General features: G+C 37.8%; 1 protein-coding gene across 2 annotated transcripts; it reads left to right on the top strand.

The window, feature by feature from the left end:
* Positions 1-1,679: 1,679 nt before the first annotated feature.
* tes (testis derived transcript (3 LIM domains)) lies at positions 1,680-25,886 on the top strand. 2 transcript variants are annotated; one of them, XM_059335998.1, is made up of 10 exons: positions 1,680-1,837; positions 9,267-9,352; positions 14,136-14,799; positions 16,836-17,067; positions 17,197-17,286; positions 17,494-17,694; positions 17,764-17,957; positions 21,088-21,303; positions 21,893-22,051; positions 24,273-25,886. In XM_059335998.1, the coding sequence occupies exons 1-10, from the start codon at positions 1,811-1,813 to the stop codon at positions 24,462-24,464; spliced, it is 2,061 nt and encodes a 686-aa protein (XP_059191981.1). In that variant the 5' UTR covers positions 1,680-1,810; the 3' UTR covers positions 24,465-25,886. The 2 variants fall into 2 exon arrangements, with proteins under 2 accessions (XP_059191981.1, XP_059191979.1); XM_059335996.1 differs by lacking the exon at positions 17,197-17,286 and having other exon boundaries at positions 16,836-17,148; positions 17,371-17,646; positions 17,854-17,957.
* The last annotated feature ends 668 nt before the right edge of the window (positions 25,887-26,554 follow it).

Below are 26,554 nucleotides of genomic sequence, written 5' to 3'. Positions count from 1 at the left end.
CACAAACCAGCTGTGGTGTGTATATATGTGTGTGGTTTGTGTGTTTGTGTAATCCCAAGGCTTATTCCAATAGGCATTTGAAATATAACGGGGGGTTTTGAGACAATTTTCACCATTTTTATTGACATTTTCTCTCATTTTTCCTATACTATGCCTTAAAAAAAACCCTCACAATATCATGGTAAACACAGTAAAAAAAGTAAACTCTTTGGTAGAGGCAGCAGAAAGCAGCAGATCCTGGATCAGGAGCTACTGTAGCAGGTTGAATGTGTCACAACACTGTCCAGTCCTTTGTTATGACAGGGACACGCCTCCGCTGTTCGCTGATTGGTCGACCTGCATTCTATTTCTCGCTTCCTGTATTCCTATTGGTCGAGATGGAGGTCTGTCATAGTGGAGGGCCTCCCTTTAAAATCAATGAAAAGTGAACGGGAGTGAGAGAAGCGTGAAGCTTCAGAAAGGACGGGAGCATTTTACCGGAAGTGAGGGAACTTTATCTTCAAAGTAAAATACAAATGTTATTTTTACTTCAACACAAATATACTTGTGTTTCATCACCATTACATGCAATGGTCCTGATATGGATATAACCACGCTCTGCATTACAATGCAATAAAGTCTATTTATGGTATTTTATTATTTTTTTTCTCCATTTTATTGCTTTTAGCTTTATTCTATTTTATATTTGGGCTCAGCTGAGACCTGAGTATGAATTTTCATTTCCACCCCATGTAACATGTGATGGTAATGACAATAAAGACTCCTTGAAACCTTGAATCCTTGGTTGAATTCAAACTTTTTGTGTCCATTTTTATATTTTATTCATTCATTTTACAGTTTATTTGAACCTGTAATTGCTCCTGATAGTTAAACCACTTTGCATGGTAGCTCACTTCCATCAGTGTGTGAGTGTGTTTTTTGTGTAAATGGGTGCATGAGAGGCAAAATCATGAAGTACTTTAGATTAAAAGCACTATACGGGCTATAGATGCAGTTTATTTACAGTTTTATTTGCCTGAATGTTCAGCTGCTAACTCTTGTTTCTCACTATTCAGGAGCATTTCCACTTTTATGTCAGATATATAGTAATTTCTTCAAATTCATTTGTCAAATTGTGTAGGTTTGAAAAAGCTACTTTTATTTTGTTTCAACTATTCTGTGGATCCAGCTTAGTCTATGGCCATTTTTTAAAATCATAATTATAAGTTTAGTGGCAAATTACTAAAAAAAATCTGCACATTTTGCCACCTATCTACATAATATCCACATTCTGAAACCCGACTACATTGTATAATTTTTGAAAAACTTTGATTTTTTTTTAGCAGTTTATATTAAGTTTAGTTTAAGTGTGAAGAAGTGGCTAATGTAAATGTATCTGTCACTCATTTTTAAAAAAAAGAACCCTTTGCTTATTATTAATTATGATATATTTGTGTATGTTTACTCTACACATTTCTTACATACAATTACTTGGTCGAAATTTAAAAATCCTAATGGCCTAATTGTTATTCACAATTTAATTAGTTAGTTAATTAATTAATTTAGTTATATCGACTGTACTGTTTGTAAGCCTCGCGAAAACGGGTTTTATTTTGTAAGCTCTGACCGGAAACCACATAGTGGACTCTGTTTAACTTGACAGCGGATCGGAGCAGGACCTCCGAGCAGAGAAACGGAGAGTGAACCGGGCTGTGGTGTTATCCGTCCTGTCCGTTTCCTTTCAGTTTTTTGTTTTTGACAGTTATTTTAGTAGCGACTCGTCTGTTCGCTTCCTCCGGACCGAGTTAACCCCACAGAGACAAACACCAAGATGGAGATAGAGAAGGAAGTAAAGAAGGTAAGGTTTCCCCGTTAGTGTGCTCGGTGCTCAGACTGACCGGGGAACGCCCTGAAAAGGTGTGCCGATCCGGGCAGGTGGCGAGAAAGTTACACTATCACCACCAGACTTCCTTGCTTGTTTTTCGGCTTTCTTTAAAACTTGTTTCAGGGTCATTTTTTTTGCTTTTTCATTCATAAAACTGGAATTAAATGATCGAATTAATACAGCTTAACGTATCGGCAATAAGTAGATGATATATAATAACACGCTCTTGACTGGTGGCTGGTTTAAAAAACTTATCGTAGCTTTCCTACCTAGCAACAGTAACGTTACTTCCCTTTGAGAAAATGTTCCATCTGAAGAACTCAACGCCAAACCGCGTTTGAAATTTAGACAATATAGTGTCACGCGGCATATCAAGCAAACTAATCTGCTCTGGAACATTTTAACGAATATTTTGCAAAAATGTAAAAGTCATTTCAGAATTCGGCGTGCATATTGTTCGCCAAAACCTCCTAGTTTATAACCTATTGATGTTTAAGTTCCAGTGCGCATTGCTCTCTATGATCTTGATGGTAGAATGAAAAACAAATTAAAAAATGAGTTTAGCAAAGAGTAAAAGCTGCTGTTGGAATTTTAAAGCTGCCGAATTGTAGAGCGTCTGTCATTGATGCTTACAAAATCTGAAGTTATTTGTTCCTATTCATATACTTCAATTTAAACAAGATTATGTAAAATTAAGGGGATTTTTAATGGAATTTGGTCATGCATGGAAGAAGGGAAAGTTATCTTGTCTCCAATGTGATTTTAAATGTTCTTGTGGTGCTCTCTGGATCTTTCACTGTATCACAGATGGATTAAGAATAGACTTCAGAGTTTTTCCAATAGATATTCATTCATTAAAGATCAGAGGGTGGATTTAAGATGCCCACCATGGCATGGAATATGCTGCATGCTTTGGATTTCTTGCATACATGTGATTCCTTCTGCTCAGTCTGCTTATGACCAGGATAATCACAGTGCAACTAATTTGAAACCTGCCTTTTTAAACTCCCCCTGTAAAGGTTTTGAACTCAAAGCCAATCCTAAACATATAATCAGTAGCTAAATGTATGTAAATATGAGTGAAACTGCAAATTAGTAGTTTTAAAAACAACTTTGAAGCATTTCTTTTTGTGGCCTGGGGGGCCTTCACTGGGGTCATTATTCTTCGCTGCAGGGGGTAAAAGGTGGGTTAGTGTGACGTGATGTGCAGCATGTATTTTAAATAAATCAGCTATGATTCTTGCTTGCAACTGTCAATTAAAACAGGGTGAAGAACATGATACATACTGCATGTGTGGCATGGACTTAATGTATAGTTTCCTGCCCATAATGTGCACTATTCCAGGATTTACCAGCTATTGTGTCTAGTTAGATTCTTTTTTTAGACTTTCTGACTGGAGCACCAAACAGAAAGATATAAACCAGCTTGTCATCGAGCAAACATGTATTCATGTGGCTAGTGTGGGGTTGGGCGGTGTCTGAAGAAATTGGCATATGATGATGTGTTCTGTGAAACATCATGATGCAAGAGTGATCCAAACTGATTGACTCATATGGGCACAAAACCCACTAGAGGCACTTTATTCACCATAAGGAATAAAAGGATGTCTGTCTTATTAATCGGGACGTTCTTTTGCCAGAAATAAGTGCATGTCATAGACTAAAAAAGGTTGAATTTGTTGTGTGGATAAATAGTGAATCAGAGTCATGCAGTGATTATGCACTCCCTCATGTCAATATCGTACAGTATTTCTTCTTGTATATGATTTCCTTGTATTTTTATTTTTTTTTACTGTCTCTTGTCACTCTAATTTTGCACATTCATACTAGTTTATAACTTTATTCTATTCTAATTTATTGTATTGGGGTTGTGCTGCTACTGGAAGTGCAATTTCTTGAGGGAACCTTCCCAAGGGATAAATAAAGTTTCTATCTATCTATCTATCTATCTATCTATCTATCTATCTATCTATCTATCTATCTATCTAAATGCTAAAGTTGCACAGAAAAATCAGTCAAATCAGTCTTTTTTTTTTTTTTTAACATTTATAAACATCCAAAAAACAACAACAATCCCTCCCTCTAAAACAACATCTACAATCTAAAACTGTCTTAAAAAAAAACCCTTCTCTCATTATTCTGGCATTTAGCAAATAGAAATAATTTTGGTAATCCTAACGGACCTAAAACAGGAAAAGTGATTGTCTGATTTCATGTCAGACAGTGAGAAAAAAAGCATATGTGTCTTTTTATATAGTGTATGTAAACTTCTGGTTTCAACTATATGGCAAAAAAAGACCCCCCCCCCCCAACAACTTAATATTAAATAGAAGCAAAAACACAATTCCTATAAAAACAGAAACTATTTTAGACAAAATTTTGAGAAGAAAATAAATTCCATGCATGGCTAAATAAATCACTATTGTTACTTTTCAAGCATGCAACCAGAAACCCTTGGAGGATGGGGGGCAGAAAGCTCCTGTTTACAGTATTTACAGTATTTACAGTATCTGCAGTGCACCGCTGCCTTAAAGTGGGTCTGAACAGCTGGACGACCCAGACAGATCCAGTCTGACTTCTGTTTTTAATCCCCGGAGGAGATAAGTCTCAGGCAGCTGCAGGGTTTCTGTCTGCTGGAGGCTGCAGGTCGCCTCAGTCAGCGACAGGCTGCTGTGATTACTGTCAAACTGTAACTGCCCTTTACAGGAAAAAGCAACCTTTGTGTTTAGGTAATATTATGCTCAATTAAAGCTCCCACCGTCCTCCAGAAAGAAGGCAGAGGTAACAAGTTGTGACAATAAGCTCACTGTGTTCGGCTGGGAAATCATCATCACTGCTGCTCGGCTAAATTGAACTTGTTTCTGACCTCATTTGGAATAATCTTCTCCTCTAAACACTTAAATGGTTGTTATAGTTGCCATGGGCAATCATTTTGAGGAAAAATTTGCACCAGGAAAGAGTGACCTAAGCCTAAGTTTGCTCATATGCATTTAAGTTGGCAAGTAGTCACAAAAATGCCTCATAAAATTAAATTTAAAAACAAAGAGCAAGACATTGAATATCGCTCAGATTCTGAAAATTAAAATAGTATGTAGTATATATAGTAATATATTACAAAAACAAGATATTTAATTCTGAAAGTGGGGAAACTTTTGTGTTTTTTGCACACAGTTGATCCAAAGTTCTTTAGGAAAGAGTGACCTAAGCCTAAATTTGCTCATATGCATTTAATTTTTCTCTGTTGGATCTGAACTGTAGAACTTTCTCTGGCAAGTGGACACAAAAGTCCTTCATAATCTAAAATTTAAAAACCGTGCAAGATATAAAATATAACTCAGATTCCGAAAATGTTGGCACTGCGAAAAAAAAATCTGATAAAAGACAGCATCCTTTGTGACTTTATTCACTTTAATATATGACAAAGACAAGATATCTAATTTTGAAAGTGGGGAAACTTTTGTGTTTTTTGCACACAGTTGATCCAAAGTGCTTTAGGAAAGAGTGACCTGAGCCTAAATTTGCTGCATTTCAGTTTTCTCTGTTGGATCTGAACTGTTAAACTTTCTCTGGCAAGAGGACACAAAATTCCCTCTTAAATTACAATTTAAATCAAAGAGCAAGATATAAAATATAACTCAGATTCCGAAAATGTTGGTGCAGTGAAAAAAATCTGATAAAAGACAGCATCCTTGTGACTTTTATTCACTTTAATATATGACAAAGACAAGATATTTTATCCTGAAAGTGGGAAATTTTAGTTTTTTTACACGACACAGTTGATTCAAATGTAATACATGGCTCCATAGCTGCTGGCTGGCATCTGTCCAGCTGCTGCAGCAACATGACTCATGAACATGACTCAGAGCTGCTGTGTATGATCTGTGTCTGAACAAACCCTCTGCACACTGTTGTCACCGTAATTATTCACCCTGCAGGCTTAGTCATGATACAAAGTCACTGAAGCTGATGCAGTTTGTGAAACTGTGTTCCAAGGAAACACGCACGCACACACGCACGCACACACGCACGCACACACACACATTCTTGTACCTCTATCTTTGTGAGGACCCTCATTGGAACAGTGAATTCCCATGCAAGGTTATAATAGTTTAGATTTTTTCATTAGTTTTAGTTTTAATTTCGTTGTGAATTTTTCTTTTCAAATTCAGTTAGTTTTAAGTAGTTTTTAGAGTGAGTTTGCTAGTTTTAGTTAAGAATTTATTAATATATTAAATGCTTTAGTTTTAGTTCATTTTTTATTAGTTTTAGTTTTTTGTAATGGGGTATTTGTTGGGTGGGAGATTAAAAGAGGTCACAGTAAATTTTGCCTTTATTTCCTTTGCCTTATCCATCTTCATTATGTATGAAAAAAAGTTGAAAAAGACAAAAACGAAGACATTTTCACTATAATTTTAGTTAGTGTTGTAACCATGAAATGTTTTTTCAATTCTAGTTTTCGTTATTTCGTTTTGTTTTTGTTAACTATAAAAACCTTGTTCCCTTACCCTAACCCTAAACCTAACCTTCACCATCACAACTAAATGCCCAACCCTAGCCCTAACATAAACCTGATTGTAACTTTAACCCTAAAAAACAAAGTTTGAAGTCGCAAAAAAGCCTTTAAAGAAGTGAGGACCGGCTGAAATGTCCTCACTTTGCAAAAACGTCCTCACTCTGTTGGTTAAAAACGTGTTCCGGTCCTCACTATGTAGGGAGTACAAGAACACACACACACACACACACACTGAGTGACGTCAGCCAGTAATGGCCACTGGTCCTCACTGTGCCCGAGACAAATATTTAGATTCCCCGAGTAGCAAACACTTAGCTCAGTTCACTTTAAACCTCAGTGCTGAGTTTTACTTTTGAGGTATTTATCTGATGCTCTCATCCAGAGTGCATTGGAATTTTCTCTGAATTGGACAGATAAAAAACTTTACAAGCAAGTCACAGCAAGAAATCAGTGTTAAGTTTTTCTTGCAGAGAATCAGAGAGTCTTCTACCAAAAGATCAGCTCAGATTTGTTATCTTGGTCATGTAATTCCTGGTTTAAACCAATTTTTCTTTCTGTTTATGTACAATGCAGCTCTGCTTATGCCATTGTATTCCTGTAATTAACATTTCTATTGCAAATGATAGGCTGCCTTTGGATGTTGTTGTAAATGATTCACAATCCCCCCCCTTAAAGGAAAACAAAATCATAATAATTATCATCATGATAATGTCTTGCATTTATATAGCAGTGTTCACAAATCAAAGAGATAAATGTACTTGTACTAGGCTGAACATTCTGCCACTAAATGTATCCTTCCTCTATAATAATCTCCATTAAAGTGTTTAAATTCAGATCATAACTAATAACTGGGGAATATGGAGAAGTTACTATCTATCTTCCAGGCAAGTTATTGAGGGACACACACAGACTGTATTTCTGTCCACCACAAACTGTGTCCCCTGTCCCAAAATGTTTTATTTTTACGATTTTTTTGGTCATAATTTATGACTTTGGTGAATATGGATATGAATATGTAATGCACAGATGATGTCCTACCATCAATCGACTGTTCTGAAACTGCAATTTTAAATATGTTTACAGTGCAGTAACTATTTCTTGCTCATATGCATGTATAATAATAATAAATAGGAATACAAAAGGTTTGAAGCAAATACAAAATAACCACTTACTGTTTCATTGCAAGAACAGCAGACCAACATTAATGCAAGAAGTAATTTTGTGCATTTTTACACTGCATTTTTATTATTTCATGCTCAAATGCATGTAGTTGTTTTTTTTTGGTGATTTTGTGACTTTTTTAAGTCATTTTTGTGTCTTTGTGTAATCATTTTGTGTCTTTTTTTAGTCATTTTGTGTCTTTTTTTGGTCATTTTGTGTCCTTTTTTGTCATTTTGTGTCTTTTTTTTGTCATTTTGTGTCTTTTTTTTTTTGGTAATTTTGTGTCTTTTTTAGTCATTTTGTGTCTTTTTTTAGTCATTTTGTGTCTTTTAAGATTTCATGCTCAAATGCATGTAGTTGTACTGAGGGCCACTTCAAGTGAGGGTGCGGGCCGTATGCGGCCCCCGGGCCTCCAGTTGCCCACCCCTGATCTGAAGTATACCTCAAATAAAACACTGCACTCGCTGTGGGGCAGAGACTTCTCTGGGATTAGCTGATGTGTTTACCGCTTTAATTACTATAACAAATCACACTTCAGCCTTCTGCTGCTGAGCGGCTCCCAGAGGAGGAAAAGTCTCTTGAAGGTGTAATGGAAGTTAAAAAACTGGCATCGAGGCTCGGCCGTTAAAAAACAAGAGTCACTGTCTGCATTCTTCAGCAGTGAGTGTCTTTAGGGTCAAAGAAGTCTGTCTGACAGAAAGAAAGGGGTGCCTGCTGAGATTCCTCGGGGCTTTTCAACAGCGTTGAATAGTTGACCATATATGGTCATAAACAGCGGTAATAGCTTAAGGTGGACGTGATTAGTGTCTGACAGAGAAGTCAGAGGGAAGGATGCAGATGTTGAGAAGAGAAGAGCAGCAGAGTGGGGAAAATCATAATTTCTGTTATGGGAGTTGAAGGGGAATGTTGCTGATATATTACAATAGAAAGAAAACTGTTTTTATTGCATCACAAATCATCTAAACTCTGATAAAAAGGCTTACAGTGACTGTAAATTCTGTGTTTTCCTCCCCAAACAAAGATAATACTGTCAAAATACAGTCATGGAAGAATTATTAGACCATTTTTTTTCTTCAATTTCTTGTTCATTTTAATGCCTGATACAACCAAAGGTACTTGTTTGGACAAATATAATGATAACAACCAAAATAACTGATAAGAGTTTAATTTAAGTGCTGATATCTAGATATTTTCCATGGTTTTATGATAATAACCAAAGTCATTATCTAGAAAACCATGGAAAATGTCTAGATATCAGCTCTTAAATTAAACTTTTATGAGCTATTTTTGTTGTTATCATTATATTTGTCCAAGAAGTATATTTGAACAAGAAGTTGAAGAACACGAGGGTGGTCTAATCATTTTTTCCATGACTTTATATATTCAGTTCACTTTATTGTTATTCCTTTTATCCCGTCCTGGTATAATTTTTCCTCTGAACCATTTTCAGTTCAGACAAATTTCTACACTGTGCATCCAAAACTCTTCTTAAACAGTCTAAGTTTTCTGAGAATTCCCATTCTGATGTTGCTCCATAGTTGCAGCAACGCAAAAGATGTTGTGTTGTTCTGTTTGTCATTCCTCTAACATCCTCTTGACGTGTAATTTTATGTTCCAAGAAGCTGCAGTGCCCTGACGGAAGCTCAGCATTTCCTTTTTAGTGGTTTAAGCAAAACGAAACAAAAGCATGACAGCACTCTTAATCTCCCTCTTGTGCTCTGTTTACAGATGACCCTCGGGCACGAGTTTGGCGCCGGAGCCGCCTGTTTGAAATGCAAAGACAAGTGTGAAGGCTTCGAGCTTCACTTCTGGAGGTTTGTACGGCTTCTGTCACCATCTTAACACAAGTTGGAGGAGGAGAGAGATCTGATCACTGACTACAGCCTCTCTACACCTCAACCTGACTGATTCATGTTAGCATTAACTGGGATGTTAGTTTTGGCAAAAAACAAAAGCACAATGTTCGTTACTTACCTCAGAAAAATTAACAGCGACTCCTTGGAGTGTCTGTTAGTCCAACCAAACGCTGAACAAGATATTTTTACTGAACAAAATGTTCAAATAAATCATTAAGTCATTAAGTGAAAATACAGTGAAAGGGTCAAAGTTATGAGACCAAACCGCTAAACGTCCTTTTTTATATCTATATAATGTTATATATAACTTTATTGACACGTTGCCATGGATATGCAGTGCTCTGCTTCTCTCTTGATGACGGCTCGCCTTGTCAGTGACCTGTCAATCAAAGGTAGCCACGTCCCAAATCATACGATTCTTTATCTTCTATTTTCTTCTTAATTGGACCATTATTGATACTACTAACATCAAATTGTCTTGAAGAAGATTTTTTAATAGTAAGATTTTTTTTTGTGATTGAGACCATAGTATTGTCCTAAAAAACCTTTCTAAGGTATTAAATAAAGTGAGAAGTTTTCTCATGTTGCATTGAAATGAATGGACCCAAATGTTTTTGCAGCCACACTTAGCGCCCCCTGCTGGAATTTTCGGTAGAATGCAGTTTAACGCACTTCCTGGTTTGCCTCCCTGCTCAGACCTGGAGGTTGCCGCCTGGTTTAGACGAGAGACATTTGGGTAATTAAAGTTAATCAGCAGGAACTTTAATTAAAGGGTGGGAGGGGGGGCTGTGGAGCAAAGTCCTGACCCCTCAGGTGGAGCTGCATGATGTCCCACTGTAGAAAAGTGGTTTTATTGAGCAGCTGCCAAGTATGCTAGTATAATTACAAAGCAGGACATTAAAGAAAAGCGTGCATTCAGATCATTGTTCTGGAAAATGGCAAGAAGAGCAACTAAGACTCCCAGACTGGTCAATAACATCACTTTCCCTCTTTGCTTAATGAACAAAGCTGTGATAGCAGCAGGAGTCACGGCCTGAGAGGGACATGCTGTTCCACAGTACAGACGCTTTCATGTGTGTCCTGTTTGAACAGTCCCCTCAGTTTAATGTGAACAAAACAAGACGAAGAGAGAGTGGAAATATCAGGCCAGTGTGAGTCTGCAGGGGATGACTTTAGGTCTGAGTAGTGCTCAGGGTGGGGGGTCCAGTCTTCAGGGGTGGTTCTGGTCCTGATCCAACTAAATAACTGTAATTGGAGGCAGATAACTGCCCTCTATGGCAGTAGTTCTCAACCTTTTTGAGTGGCAACCCCCAATTTAACATGCATGTTGTCCTGACCCCCGCTCACTGAACACAATCTCCACGCACAGTTCAGATCATACAAACTCAGTTGATACGATGAATTTTGGACAAATAATGAAGCAGACAACAACTAAAACATCTCTCTGTCTGTGCATTTATATATATATTTTTTTTATATTTTATTGTTACTTTTAATCTAAGTCCTCTGCTATAAGTTTAAAGGTCATTCTGACCTCCTGAGTGTGTAACAGTCAGCTTCAAGCCAGAGACTCCTTGGAAAGTAAGAACTTGATAGTTTGGGATTTGTCTGAAAAGACACAAAATTTCCCAAAAAAGAATCAAATTGACCACAAAATGACACAAAATGATTAAAAAAAAGACACAAAATGACCAAAAAATTACATAAAATTAAGCAAAAAAAGGACTCAAATTGACCAAAAAATGACCACAAAAAGACACAAATTGACAAAAAAAAAGACACAAAATGACCAAAAAAAGGAAACAAAATGACCAAAAAAGACACAAAATGACCAAAAAAAAGGAAACAAAATGACCAAAAAAGACACAAATTGACCACAAAATGATCTGAAAAAGACACAAAATGACCAAAAAAGACACAAGATTACCAAAAAAAGATACAAAATGACCAAAAAAGGTACAAAATGACTAAAAAAACCACAAAATGACCATAAAGACTAAAACACATGAACACTTTAACACAGTGGAGACAGAGCTGACTTCCAAAATGATTTGGCGACCCCCAGAAATCATCTCGCGACCCCAATTGGGGTTGGGACCCCAAGGTTGAGAATAGCTGCTCTAGGGCATACAGTATAGATATACAACACAGACTGTGTCCTGGCTTCTCTGTCTGACACAGTATTATTATTGTGCGTTTATTGGACCAGTGGCTCTTGAATTCTCCTCCGTCCAGACAATCTTCCACACTTGATTAGCTTTTCTGAAGACAGCAACAGGTGCCCTGATGCTGCTGCAGCACCAGCACAAAGGCCCACCACGGGTCAGAGTCTGGCTCACGGTCTGTGTTGTTGTTGTGGAGTTTTTTGGTCAGCAAGAGTCCTGAACTGTCCCAGTCAGACAGTGACCTAACCAGTAAAATAAACATGTTTCTTTGAAATCATGGCGGAAGACGACTTTAGAGGAGGGAGCTCAGATATAACAGCTATAAGCTCTCAAATACTTTTTGAATTTAATTTCTATCTGCTACAGAGGCTGAAAAATCTGTTATTTAGTAGGAAGAGTTGACACTTCTGTTGAATTTCCAGAAAAACTTCAGGTTTTAGGGGGTTATTTTAAAATCGCCCAGAGGTTTTACAGGCATTTTTTTTACAGGCGATTCAGGCCTAAATGGGTTAAAACCAGTAAGAAGCCGAGCTGCTGCATTTTGAACCAGTTGGAGGCGAGAGAGTGATTTGTGGTTTTATGCTGGAAAGAAGTGAGTTGCAGTAATCTAATCTGGAGAATATGAGTGTATGTATGACTTTTTCCAAATCGGAGCGGGAAATTATTTCTTTGATTCTGGATATGGTTTTGAATTGAAGGAAACAGGACTGAACTACTTTTAGAGTAAAAAATGACTCCTAGATTACGGGCGGTGGGTGTTACACAGTTGGCATAGGAACCAATGAGATTAGGTCCCTATACCCATCACCCGTAAATAAGTAAATAAATCTGGAGTCATGAGGAAGACAAAGCACTCAACATGTTTGGTAGAGGTATGTATAATTATATATGGAATAAAAGTCATGAAAGCATCCATTTTTGTAATTATTTATATAAGTCATAGCAAAAGTAATGTATATATTTAACATGTTTATTTATAAGAAAACTCCACAGGGCCTCTCTAACATCACACAAATGAAACTTTAATGTTCTATAACAGAATCTAACATGCACTTTATCTCACCAAAAGTTTTACAAAAGAGAGTCATGCACAGTTTCAAAGTGATCACATTGCACAGTTTATAAGACTTTTCCTGAGTCAGCAAGTCTTGTTTGGTTTGTTTGCATCTATACAAACTAAACTGGATTTCAAAAGCTTCTCACTGCTCAGAGATCTGTGTGTGTGTGTGTGTGTGTGTGTGTGTGTGTGTGTGTGTGTGTGTGTGTGTGTGTGTGTGTGTGTGTGTGTGTGTGTGTGTGTGTGTGTGTGTGTGTGTGTGTGTGTGTGTGTGTGTGTGTGTGTGTGTGTGTGTGTGTGTGTGTGTGTGTGTGTGTGTGTGTGTGTGTGTGTGTGTGTGTGTGTGTGTGTGTGTGTGTGTGTGTGTGTGTGTGTGTGTGTGTGTGTGTGTGTGTGTGTGTGTGTGTGTGTGTGTGTGTGTGTGTGTGTGTGTGTGTGTGTGTGTGTGTGTGTGTGTGTGTGTGTGTGTGTGTGTGGTCATGCTGAAGCTTGCCCAGCAGTCATAAATTATGTCATAGTTCCTCTACAAATATGAAGCAAGTTATGTTGAGGCATGTGAAGAGTGCAGATGTTTGAAGATGAATTTAACACTGAGCTGTACTGTTGCATGAAAGTTGAAGCAGATTGTGATTGTTGTAGTAAGAAAACATTTAGAAAAGAAATGTTTGTTTGTTTGAAGAATAAACTATCAATCAATCAGACTTTATTTGTAAAGCCTTTTTCATACAAGACAAATGTAACACAAAGTGCTTCACATAAAAAAGGAAACAAATAATAATAATAAAACACAGAAACAAGCAAACACCCCTGACCTTCCACCCATCCCATTAAAAACAAAGCACAAAAAGAGGAAGCTCCATCTCAAAGTGGAGCAGTGAGGAAACACTGGAGGCAGGTTAGAAATTAATTGGATAAAATAAATAAAAATAAAGTAAGGTAAGATAAAATAAAATAAAAAAGTAAATAATAATAATAATAATAATAAAAATTAAAAAAGCCAGATAAAAAAAGATAAAAAAATAAATAATTAAAAAGGAGAGCAAGATAATCTATATATATATATATTAATAAATAATAGCAAATAAATACATAAATAAGAGAAGCTGTAACTCTAAGATGCATGAGCGGAAAAGTATAAAAAAAATTGTTCAAGTAAAAGCCAAATTAAAAAGATAAGTCTTAAGTTTGCTCTTAAAACTACATGCAGGTAAGAAATTATGTGATTAGAGGTTTATCCAAGACATTTACAAAGAAGCAGGATATGTAACAGAATATAGAATACAGTTAGAAATATATAGAATATAGAATACAGTTAGAAAAATAGAGACATTGTTTGACACTGAACGATTAATGATTTTGGTTATTATCAAGAAAACCATGGAAATATCTAGATATCAGCTCTTAAATTACATTTTTTCTTTGACTGTACATGCTTAAAGTAGTCTTTCCCTCTCCCAGACTAAAAAACTTTGCATGTCTTTGAAGGTTCCTAAATGTTTCCTCTTCGTCTCCTCTGCAGAAAAATCTGCCGAAACTGTAAATGTGGCCTGACGGAGCACAACGTGCAGATGAACTCTGAGGAGAACAAGAAGGTGGGGAAGCTGTTCGAGGACACCAAGTACACCGGGCTCATCGCCAAGCTGAAGAAGGACGGCGTGCCCAGCTACAAGGGCAACATGGTGACCATCACTCTGCCCAGCACCGGGACCGCCTACATGGTCCCGCCCAGCGCCTCCGCCACCGTGGTGCCCCCCCCCTCTGCTACAGCCGGCTCCGTGCAGCCTGCTGGAGCCGCTGCAGGAACAGCAGCCGGCGGCACTCGGGGTCAGACTTGGGCCCCGGGTCAGGGTCCGGGTCCGGGTCGGGGTCAGGCCGCAGGTCAGGGTCTAGCCCCGGGTCAGGGTCCGGGTCAAGCCCCGGGTCGGGGTCAGGCCGCAGGACAGGCTGCAGGACAGGGTGTAGGTCAGGGTCTGGGCCCGGGTCAGGGTCTGGGTCAGACCCCGGGTCTAGCCCCGAGTCAGGCTCATGTTCGGCCCGTACCAATCAGCATCTCGGCTATCAAGGCGAACAAAGTGCCGGTTGCTGTCGGCACGGCGTCAGCCAACACGGTTCCAGTCCCCAAAGACGTGCCGATGATGTCCGTCACCTACGAGTGGGCTCCACCTGTAGCCAACAAGTACATTGTAAGAATCACACAAATTAATCATTTAATACCTGCATAGTTTAGTCAAAAGTAGAGCTAGTAGGATAATTTCTTTTAAAGTTGCAGAAGTATTCATCCCCCTTGGATGTTTCACCCTTTTGTTGCTTTTTACACATGAAATCATGGTCAATATAATTTGCCCTTTTTAAAAAGAAACCCTCTTTAATATCAAAGTGAAAACTGATTTTTACATAATGGTATCAATTGATTAAAAAAATATAAGGTAAAATAAATGATTGCATAAATATTCATACCCTTTAAATTAACTGACCTAATTCAACAGAGTTCCAGCTAGTTGATGCAGCAGAGTCACAGTTAGTGAAGTGGAGATCAGCTGAGGTCAGTTGATGTGTGTCAAGTGATCTTAGTATAAAAAAACATGTGTCAGGGAGGTCCAGTCTCTGGTTCATCACTATTCCTGCTAAAATTGCAACACGAAGACAAAAGAACACTCCTAGCAACTCAGAGAAAAGATCATTGAAAAGTATAAGTCAAGAAATGGCTACAAAAAAATGTTCAACTCACTGGACATCCCACAGAGTTCTGTTAAACCATCATTAAGAAATGGAAGCAGTATGGCACTTGTTTAAATCTGCCTAGAGATGGCTGTCCTCACAATCTGAGTGACCGGACAAGAAGAAGACTGGAGAGGTTGGTCACCAAGACACCTAGGACCACTATGCAGGAGTTATAAGCTTCAGTGGCTCAGATAGGAGGAGGTTTTTTTGCAATTTTTTTTTAAAAAGGCCAAATTATATTGACCATGATTTCATGTGTAATGAAACATTAAATGTCTTAATTTATTTAATATCTTCTAATTATAATGCAGATCTAAAATTCAGTGTCTCAAAAAATTTGAATATTACAAAAGACCAATTTTAAAAAGTATGTTTAAAATGGAAATGTTGGCCTCTGAAAAGTATGTCCATCTTTATGACTCAATACTTGGTTGGAGCTGTTTGACTTGAACTACTGGAAATGGACTTTTCCATCATATTCTAATTTATTGAGATGCACCTGTATAAACTGACAACTAAATTTGGTGCTTTGGGTTAAACTACATCTAAGACTAATGGGTCAATGTAGTTTTAATAATCCAAAAACAAATCTTTTTGCCAATATATTGCTATATCACTGGTAGCCTGTCTGCACCTTGTCATAAACAGTAAACGACTGCTGGGACTATCAAGTATTCTCATGTGGGGTTATGTTCTATTTAAAGGCGTTGTTATCAATTATTCATTGCTCCTTGTTTAGCTTTGCAGACAGGACACAGGAAAGTTCTGGCATTTGACCTAACCCTACTGAAAGGCAGCTTTTTAGACAGTGCCTTTATAATTTGTGAAAGATAAAAAGTCAGCTGTTATATTACTTTTAAAGAAGTTTAGAAGAAATTATCTATTAAGTGAATCTTTGTCTGCTGGAGGCCTCATTAACAGCCAGTTTAGTCCATGTATATATACAGTCATGGAAAAATGATTAAATCACCCTTGTTTTCTCCTTGATTTCTTGTTAATTTAATGCCCTGTACAGCTAAAGGTACATTTGTTTGGACAAATATAATGACAACAACAAAAAGAGCTGATATCTACATATTTTTCATGGTTTTCTTGATATTTATTTTGGTTATTATCAAGAAAACCATGGGAAATGTCTAGATATCAGCTCTTAAATTAAACTCTACGGAGCTGTTTTTTTTGTTATCATTATATTTGTCCAAACAAATGTACCTTTAGTTGTACCAGGCATTAAAATGAACAATAAACTGAAAACAAGGGTCTAATAATTTCTCCACTGACTGTATGTTTAGATAGTTCAGCAGGTGTTTGTTTAGTCTAGTTCTGTATCTGTAGGACTCTTGTTTTGCATGTCTTTCTCACCAACACTCTCTGTTTCTGAAGTCTTTTCCAAGAATTCTCTGTACACACTCTCCTTGTCTCCGTCCTTCATACAATCTTTCTTTCTTCCACCTGCGCTGAACGGTTTCTTCTTCTTCATTTCCTCTCTGACTTCCAGGCGGCGCGTTACATCGAGCTGCTCCCGCCTGAGAAGCGTCCAGTGGCCGGTTCGGAGGGAGCAGCTTACCGCAGGCAGCAGATGGCCCGCCAGCTGCCCGAGCACGACCAGGACCCGTCCATGTGCCACGAGTTGAGCCCCGCCGAGGTCAAGAAGATGCAGCAGTTCGTCCGCAAGTACAAGGACGAGGCCCTGGGGGTCGCAGACGTCATGCTGCCGGAGGAGATCGCTCGGGCAGCATGGCTGGGAGGGGTACCTGGGGCTGGAGGGGTACCTGGGGCTGGAGGGGTACCTGGGGCTGGAGGGGTACCTGGTGCTGGAGGGGTACCTGGGGCTGGAGGGGTACCTGGGGCTGGAGGGGTACCTGGTGCTGGAGGGGTACCTGGGGCTGGAGGGGTACCTGGGGCTGGAGGGGTACCTGGGGCTGGAGGGGCAGGGTTTGGACCGGGAGGTAGGGGTGTTGGGGTTGGAGCTGGTGCCGGATCTGGGCCAGGGGCTGCTGGAGCTGGTTTTGGGCCTGGAGCTGGTGGTGCAGGAGCTGGTTTTGGGCCTGGTGCTGGAGCTGGTTCTGGAGCTGGTTTTGGGCCTGGTGCTGGAGCTGGAGCTGGTTTTGGGCCTGGAGCTGGTTCTGGAGCTGGTTTTGGGCCTGGTGCTGGAGCTGGAGCTGGTTTTGGGCCTGGAGCTGGTACTGGAGCTGGTTTTGGGCCTGGAGCTGGTGCTGGGGCTGGTTTTGGGCCTGGTGCTGGTGCTGGAGCTGGTTTTGGGCCTGGTGCTGGAGCTGGTTTTGGGCCTGGAGCTGGTTCTGGAGCTGGTTTTAGGCCTGGAGCTGGTGCTGGAGGTGGTTTTGGGCCTGGAGCTGGTGCTGGAGCTGGTTTTGGGCCTGGAGCTGGTGCTGGAGGTGGTTTTGGGCCTGGAGCTGGTTCTGGAGCTGGTTTTGGGCCTGGAGCTGGTGCTGGTTTTGGGCCTGGTGCTGGAGCTGGTGCTGGAGCTGGTTTTGGGCCTGGAGCTGGAGCTGGAGCTGGCTTTGGGCCTGGAGCTGGAGGAGCCCTGGGTACCACCGCCACAGCCGGAGCTATGGGCGTCCCTGGAGCTCAGCAGGCTGGACTTCCACAAAAGGCCTATGTAAGCACTTTATATTTATTTTTTTATTACATTACATGTCATTTAGTTGAGGCTTTTGTCCAAAGCGACTTACAATAAGTGCATTAAACCTGAGGGAACTAGACTTAGACCACAGGAACCAAGTAAGTACAGAACTTTAAGAGCCAACTGTCATCACTACAGGAGTGCTATATGTTAAAGAAGAAAAGGAGAGAAGAAGAGAAAAGACGAGCATTTTTAAAAATATATTAGGCGACCATGACTTAACCCAGGTATTGTTGGAAGAGGTAGGTCTTCATCCTGCGGCGGAAGATGTACAGGCTGTCTGATGTCACTTTCAAGTACATTAACACTGTACTGGCATCCAGACCTGATCAACTGTTTGAAATTATTATCATATTTCCTGATATAAAAAATAAATAGGAAAACTCATTTTCAAAGCTTTAAAGTTGATTTATGTCAGTAGTTCAATTCAAAAAGTGGAAATAACACATTATATAGATCCATTACACACAGAATGAAACATTTCATTTCTTAATGCATTTAATTTCTTCCCATTATAATGATCATGGCTTACATTTAATGAAATCCTAAAATTCAGTGTCTCAAAAAATTTGAGTATCACAAAAGACCAATTTTTAAAAGTATGTTTAATATGGAAATGTTGGCTTCTGAAAAGTATGTCCATCTATATGACTCAATACTTGGTTGGGGCTGTTTGACTTGAACTACTAGAAATGGACTTTTACATCATATTTTAATTTATTGAGAATAATTTAATTCATTTTAAAACATTGTGCTTTTCTTTAAAAAATAACGACATTTCCAAGTGACCCCAAACTTTTGAGTGGTAGTATATGTACAACATTATGACTAAATTACAGTATTTAAGTAGATGTATCCTGATGTTTCCACAGTGCATTAGTCAGTTTTTTTTTTTTTAAGAAGGAAAGTGGTGTAACTCCTTGAGTGAACACTAGGTGGAGCCATAAGACCAATTCTGGCTCCACATTCAGGATGCTGGATATTGATTTAATTATAATCCACAGACAGTCATGAGTCACTACTGGGTTGTTTTTTTTAAGATCTTATAATGACCATGTGCAGCCAGTTAATCCTGCTGTGTGTCTGTGAGTCTCTCAGAGTTTTCTCTTTGCTCCTTTTTCTTCTTTCTTGTCCTTACAGTCTCTTTCCTACTCTTAAAGCTTTTTCTTTCATCTTGATTTTCTGACTCACTCCTCTGTCCTTGTAGTCTTATCTAGTATTTGGGTGATTCTCATGAACATGGTGCAGCTCATAGCAAAAATGCAAGAGCATTGAATACATATTTTCTTTGACCCTTTATAACATATACAATCTAAATTCACTGTTTAATATGAATTTATAATCTATTTTTTTTAAATGAAGGTATTTTCTGACATTTTTAGAGACACTGTGAGCAAAATTCATTACCGTAACTCATTTTTAAATAAAAAAAAAAATAAAAAAAGTTTTTTATTTTATTTGGCAAACACTTAAATATGCTCAAGGGTAGCTGGTATCACCAAAATGTATTTTATTTAAATATACATATTTTAATGCAAAAGATTCTATCATTACCGTAGCATTTAACTATTTTTTCTCATCAATTTTCATTCAGATTTTGTTCTTTATACATTGTTAAAAACCATTATGTTTGATAAAATTCTGTTAAATTATACATTTTTTAACAAATGTATATTTATTTTTTATAAAGTTTATTAAATATTTATTGTATATAAGTGTGGGGAAACCATGACATTTTTATCTGGATGCATTACAGTAATGAAATTGTGAATCAAAAATATGTTTAAAAATATTATTTGAGCACAAAACAATGCATTGTGGCTCAGTATGGCTATATTGTTCATTCACATAAAAGTGAAATATATTTAGTTTAATAAAGTATGTCCTTATAATCTTCACAGACAGAACTTAGACTGGCTTCATGAGAATCACCCAGATTTACTGATCTCTATCTTCACTATAACTCCCTCAACAGTCATCTTATCTGGATGAAATACACCAGGGTCGGGTCACTGTACCGTCTGTGTTATAAAGCAGGATTTCCACCCATTTTCAGCAGTAAAAAGTGCCATTCTCTACCAGACAGTCTACAGTGATCTAAGGCTCAAAGTTCAAATGCTCCTTTATAAAATAGCCGTTTAGTCAGATCAAAGGAGGCCTTCTGACTTTGAAATGGGCTCAAAGAGAAGGAGATTGGCCTTTGTGTTAACCTTCTGAAAGTACATACTAATTATTTATTTGGGATGAAAGAAATCTTTTTTTGGGGGACAGGAAGCAACGATATTATGTTACGTAGACAAATATCCATTTATTGGTGCACATGCATTGTGTGACAGAGTCATGAAAACTGAACAATTCAGCCAAAAATAAGAGATTAAACTTCTGCTAAAAAAATTTGGGCAATTAATTTATTATCAATAAATCAACAAGTCTTTTAGTTCAACTCATTCTTCAATCATTTCAAACATTCACTGGTTCCATCTGATAAATTATGAGAATTTGAACAAACAAAGCAAGAAATTAGAATTTATTTTGTATTTATCGGAACTTGTGATGGCCAGTATTACTTTCAATCAAATTAAATTATTAATTAATTGGGTATTTAAAAAATATGTGGATTGATATGCAAACATTTTTTTAAATCCTTACTTATTACCCTTTTACAAACCAACAAGACACACAACTGAAGAGCATAAAACTTCTGCTGAAACAACTTGGTGATTTAAAATATTATCAATCAATCAATCAACAAGTCATTTAGTTCAACTCATTTTCCAATCATTTCAAACATTCACTGGTTCCATCTACTAAATAATGAGATCTTAAACAAACAAAGCAAGAAATTTACATTTATTTTGTATTTTATAAAAATAAAAAAAAATCGAAATAATTTTAAAAAATGGTTTCTTGTTGCTTTTTTTTAAATAAACAAACAAGACACAATACTGAAATAATTCAACTTAATCACTTACTAACAGTAACCAGGGGATTTTACTTCACCTGTTGAAGCGTCATTTTGGAGATTGACATAAAAAATCTCCCTAAAAAAGTACAACATTTAATTAATTTAACGATCTTTTCTTATCTTTTCTTCTCTCCGTTCCAGTCATGCAATCACTGCCAGCAGCCGATGAATACGGGCGAGCCGGCGGTCTATGCAGAACGTGCCGGCTACGATAAGATGTGGCACCCGGCGTGCTTCGTGTGTTGCACCTGCAAAGAGCTGCTGGTGGACATGATCTACTTCTGGAAGAAAGGGAAGCTGTACTGCGGACGCCACTATGGAGACAGCGAGAAGCCGCGCTGTGGAGGCTGTGATGAGGTGAGAGGGGAGAGGATCGGTTCATTTAAAACTGCACCATGTGCTGTTTTAACCCTCTAGAGTCCATGAAATTGCTGGCACATTACTTCTTCATGACGTGAAGACATAAAAATGAAGCAACATTGAGTCTTGTCATCAGCTTCCCTTTAAAGTTCTGGCTTGAAACTCCATGCCAGATTTTTTTTTTTGATGATATTCGGCCAAGTGAAACCAAAGATAATGTCAAATATTTGTAGTATAAAAATATAGGACTAGAGATTATCCTCATTTTGACTGTTATATGTAATATTTGCAACCTGTATTCATATTTGCAACATTTAAAATTCTGTGTATTGAAATACAATTTTCAAGATCAGATTTTATGTTTTCCTTTGTTTCTTTTGGGTTCTACATTTTTATCAAGTAAGTCAAAGTTAAACATTAATTATCAGGACATATAGGTGAGGTAACGCTAAAAAAACTGATACCAACATGGCATGGTGGAGATTTTTTAACAGATTTTTTAAAGGACATATTAGCTCAAGATTTCAGAGGGTTAAGGTGGGTTGTACAATCCAGTCTACATTCTGACGTGTGTGTCTGTCCACAGCTGATCTTCTGTAACGAGTACACTCAGGCTGAGGGACAGAACTGGCATCTGAAGCATTTCTGCTGCTTCGAGTGCGACTGCATCCTCGCCGGAGAGACGTACGTGATGGAGAACGACAAGCCGGTCTGCCAGCCGTGCTACATGAAGAGCTACGCTGTGGTGAGACACACCTTCCTTCCTTCTTTCTCTCTCTATCTCTCCGGCTTTTTGTTTGCAGGGTTCGTACGGGTGCTTGAAATCCTTAAAAATGCTTGAATTTAAATGTTGTATTTTCAAGGTTTAAAAAGTGCTTGGAGTTTGGATAAAGAGCTTGTAAATGCTTGAAATTCTTACTGTATTTCTCTTGCAATCTGACTATATCCATCTATAGACTATAGATAATCACACGTTCAATGTAAAAATAATGAGTAGCCTATCTGAAATGAAGACTGTTCCTCCTAAAAGTGTAATACCATCGCTGTTGGTATGGTTCAGTGAAATCTCCCCTTTTTAGTATGTAAGTACTCATCTAAAACATGCAACTTACAACAGGTGTAAGATACTGGAAAAGCTTGAAAATGGACCTTGAAAGTCCTTGAAAAATGTTTGAATTTGACCACTGCTGAAGTGTACGAACCCTGTGTTTGGTTGAATGGTTGGAATTTTAGTCTTTGTTTGTTGGAAGCTGTTATTTAAACCACAGTTCACATTTATTGCTGCATACATTTGTAGCTTGAGTCGTCCTGATAGAGAGTTTTGTTCTGAGCTACAAAAAATGTCGTTTTTTCTTGAAAATAAAAGCAAGATATGTGTATCATATGTAGGATTTGAACATTTCTGACTTCGGGCTATCTTATAATATCCTAGTAGATGGATAGAGGCAGCAGATTATTATTATTATTACTATTATTATTGTTGTTGTTGTTGTTGTTGTTGTTGTAAGTAAGACTTAGACCATTATTTCATTTTCTTTTTTAGAAAAATAAGATAAATGTTTTTTTCCTCAAATAAATCTATTATGCTTCCATAGTTATAGCCTTAACAGCTGGGGGAAAAAACATGTTTACAATGGAAATAGAAACAAATTGTGACCTTAAAGTTGAAAATCTGATGAATCGTGACACCTCCAGTAATTAGGTTTTGTGTTAAAATTGTTTTTCACATGTTGAACAACAGACGTCAGTGTTAAAATTATATAAAAGAACGCCTGTAAATTAAAGCTGGCTGCTGAAAGTCAGGAATGTGAAGCACTCAGAAGTAAAGGCAAGTATGAAGTAACATAAGAACAGTGGCTTTGTGGGGATTATGTTGGATAAATCATGTACACACATGCCGACGTTAAGATCTGCACGTTTCCTTTAAGTATTTAAAGCTAGATCTTTCACTGGACCACAAAGGAGTATTTTTTTCTCTATTTGTTGACTATTTATAGAAAAAACTTTGCAAATACAGTAGCTTGATGCTTTTTTTTTTTTGGTGCCTTTAATGTTGTTTTTGCGTTTCAAAAGTTGCCCCAAAACTCATTTACTACTAGAACACAATGATATGTAAATTAAACTTTTCTCTGCAAACAGTTCTGACCAATATTTGTCACATTTCTGTGCACGTTGTGATGTTTTTCGATGTATTTTTGTTATACAGTCATGGAAAAAATTATTAGACCACTTAGCATTTAGTTACATTATTAGACTACTTAGTACCACTTATTATTAGACCACCTTGATAATAACCAAAATCATTATCAAGAAAACCATGGAAAATGTCTAGATATCAGCTCTTAAATTAAACTCTTATGAGCTATTTTTGTTGTTATCATTATATTTGTCCAAACAAATGTACCTTTAGTTGTACCAGGCAATAAAATGAACAAGAAACTGAAGAAAAAAATGGTGGTCTAATAATTTTTTTTTCATGACTGTACTATGCTTGTCTAAAGCTAATACTTTCTATAGTGCAGCTACAGGGGATTTTTAATCAATTATTTTACTGAAAAATGACAAAATAACTAATGGTAAATGGAGTGCACTTATATAGCGCTTTTATCCAAAGCGCTTTACACTACACACATTCACCCATTCACACACACATTCATACTGGATGGCAGGTGGCAGGATCATTCACAGATATGAAAGATGAAAGATGAAGATACATTAACAGATATGAAAAGTTGAAAATGTGGCAAAACAAAAAAAAAAAAAAAAACACAGCATCAAAATTCTGCTTCAAATATTCCCAGTTTTCCTGAAGCTTTCTAGCATTTTGACGAGTCGTCTGAATTTTTACTAAAAGTACATGGGAAGTTTTAATAATAATAGGACACTGAATTGTATATTATATAATTGAAAATATAAGCAGAAAGCTAACTGTGTGCCTGACATCATCATTTCTCTCGTCCCTGCAGAAATGCGCCTCCTGCCAGGCGCCGGTGGAGCCCGAGGCCCAGCGGGTCTCCTACGGCGACCACCACTGGCACGCCGACCCGCAGTGCTTCAAGTGCTCCGGCTGCTCCAAGTGCCTGATCGGCCAGCGCTTCATGGCGGTGCAGGCCCACCTCGTCTGCTCCGTGGAGTGCAAGAAGAAAATCGCGGCGTAGACGGCCAAAACGACTCTCCTCCATCTTCTCCACGACCACACGTGAAACCAGGCTGGCTTCGGCTAGGACTAAAAACCAGAGCAGGGAAAACAAACAGTGGTGCACTCGGGAAGAGATGGATTGTGGTTGTGTTGACACAGAATCGAGTGCCTGGTACTTCTCATATAGAGATGTATAACAATAGTGAATCCATTTGCCTTTTGGGTGCTCTTTTCTTTCTGATAAATCCGTCTCAACTAGACAGAAACTTCTATATTCCAGTTTATTGTCTGCCTTAAAATCAGTCGTCTGCTTTATTGTTGCTTTTTCTTACACTGTTTTTTTTACTGATGAGATTAATTTTGTACTGGTCCGACGTGACAATCCAGTTTTTTTTTTGTTAAACCTGTGTCTTTAATGGTATCAGTGCCATGCTACTCCTATAGAGCCTACTGTTGATTTAATGTGTCATCTTTAATGCTTCCTTGACAGAAAACAACTACTGATGCTCCATTCTATGCAGCAATATGACGAGTAATAATTGCCAGGTTTTGGGGTTGCTTTGCTTCCAGTGCACTGTATTCCAAAAATAATCTATAATGATTATTAGAAACTAAACTTCCTGAATTTCCGAGAGATTTGGAAGTAAATTGCCCCAACTTTGTTAACAGTATATTTGGCTACAAGTTGCCACCTACTGTTGTTGTTTTATTGCACATCATCCAATGAGTGTATAGCAGTATTTTCATAGTATTTAAGGGAACAAAACAATGTGAAAACTTTCCAGAAAACACCACAAGTTGCCAGTATTTAAGGTACACCTGCCCTGTTATTTGGTATACAGAACAATGCCACCTTTTGTGTATGTTAATGTGTATAAACAAAGTGCACAAAGATATGGATTTTTGTAAGAATGTTGGATTGCATTAGCTTTGTTTTAATGAGCTGGTTGCACTGTGTAATGTATTTAATCCAAAAATACTGCAAACAATATCCTGAAGAAATGCTGTAGAATTTACTTGACATTCACAAATATTCAGCTTCTGTATTATGTGATTGTAAAGGTGTCCATAAAGTGGCTTCTAGTCTTGGGTCCAAGTAAAATGTAAAGCAATGAAATAAATAAGCAAGTATTACAAACCAAATAAAAATATACATCTTTTTGTATAAATAAAATGGGAAAAAAACTGAACAAAACAGTCACTGAGTGCAGAAAATATGTAATGTATTGCTAAGGAATTGGCAAAGAAGTTAACAGAGTTTTCATCCAAGTCTACTTCGTCATCCACTTAAGTTGTTATATGGGAATAATGACATGGTACCCAATGACTCAATGAATTCAGGAAAACACTGAAAATTGTTACACTTAAAACCATTTTGTGCCACTCCAGTTTCTGTGCATTGTACTTTCCTTTTAATGCAATAAACTGCACTTTAAATTCTTTATCTCATTAATTTGACTAATTCAACTGTTGGCACATTATCTACATGCCTGATAAAAGATGCAGTCTTTGCCCCTACACAGTTTTCACTTATGCTTGATTAGACATATTCTGTGTGTGCAGATGGCTTGATTGACATCTCACACTCTCCTCCTCAGTGTGTTTGCACCTGTTGGAGCAGCAGACTTCATGCAACCAGTGAAGGTTAGCAGCTAAAGTGATGTGGCAGCACGGCTGATCACATGCTGCACAGCGTCCAGTCATGCAGAAAATCCTGGAAAAGATGACCCCCTTCTTTCCCATTTTGCACAACAGACATTTTGACTTTGCATTGCATGAAACCAACAGGTGAAACTAATAACATTTCATTAAATGTTCCAGTGAACCGTTACAATGAGCCAGTTTGTAAAATACCAGGACACTGGAACAGGCTTATTTGAATTAAATACACCAATCGTTAATGTTAGTAATTACACCTGTGCTTTTCCTGCAATGACCTCATGTAATTCCCATCATTCAACCTGGTATTAATCAGTATAACTGAAAACACCTGTGTGGACGTGCAGGGACTTGAATACTGCTTTTTGACAAATAAGTTGCATCACAAATACTATATACACATGTACTGTAAACTAATTGCCATTTATACAGACTATGGCCGTTGGCGAG

This window comes from Centropristis striata, chromosome 6 (genome assembly GCF_030273125.1).
Source record: "Centropristis striata isolate RG_2023a ecotype Rhode Island chromosome 6, C.striata_1.0, whole genome shotgun sequence".
NCBI classification, from domain to species: Eukaryota; Metazoa; Chordata; class Actinopteri; order Perciformes; family Serranidae; genus Centropristis; species Centropristis striata.
The sequence above is the reverse complement of the archived record's forward strand: the minus strand, read 5'-3'. Positions and strand labels throughout refer to the sequence as shown.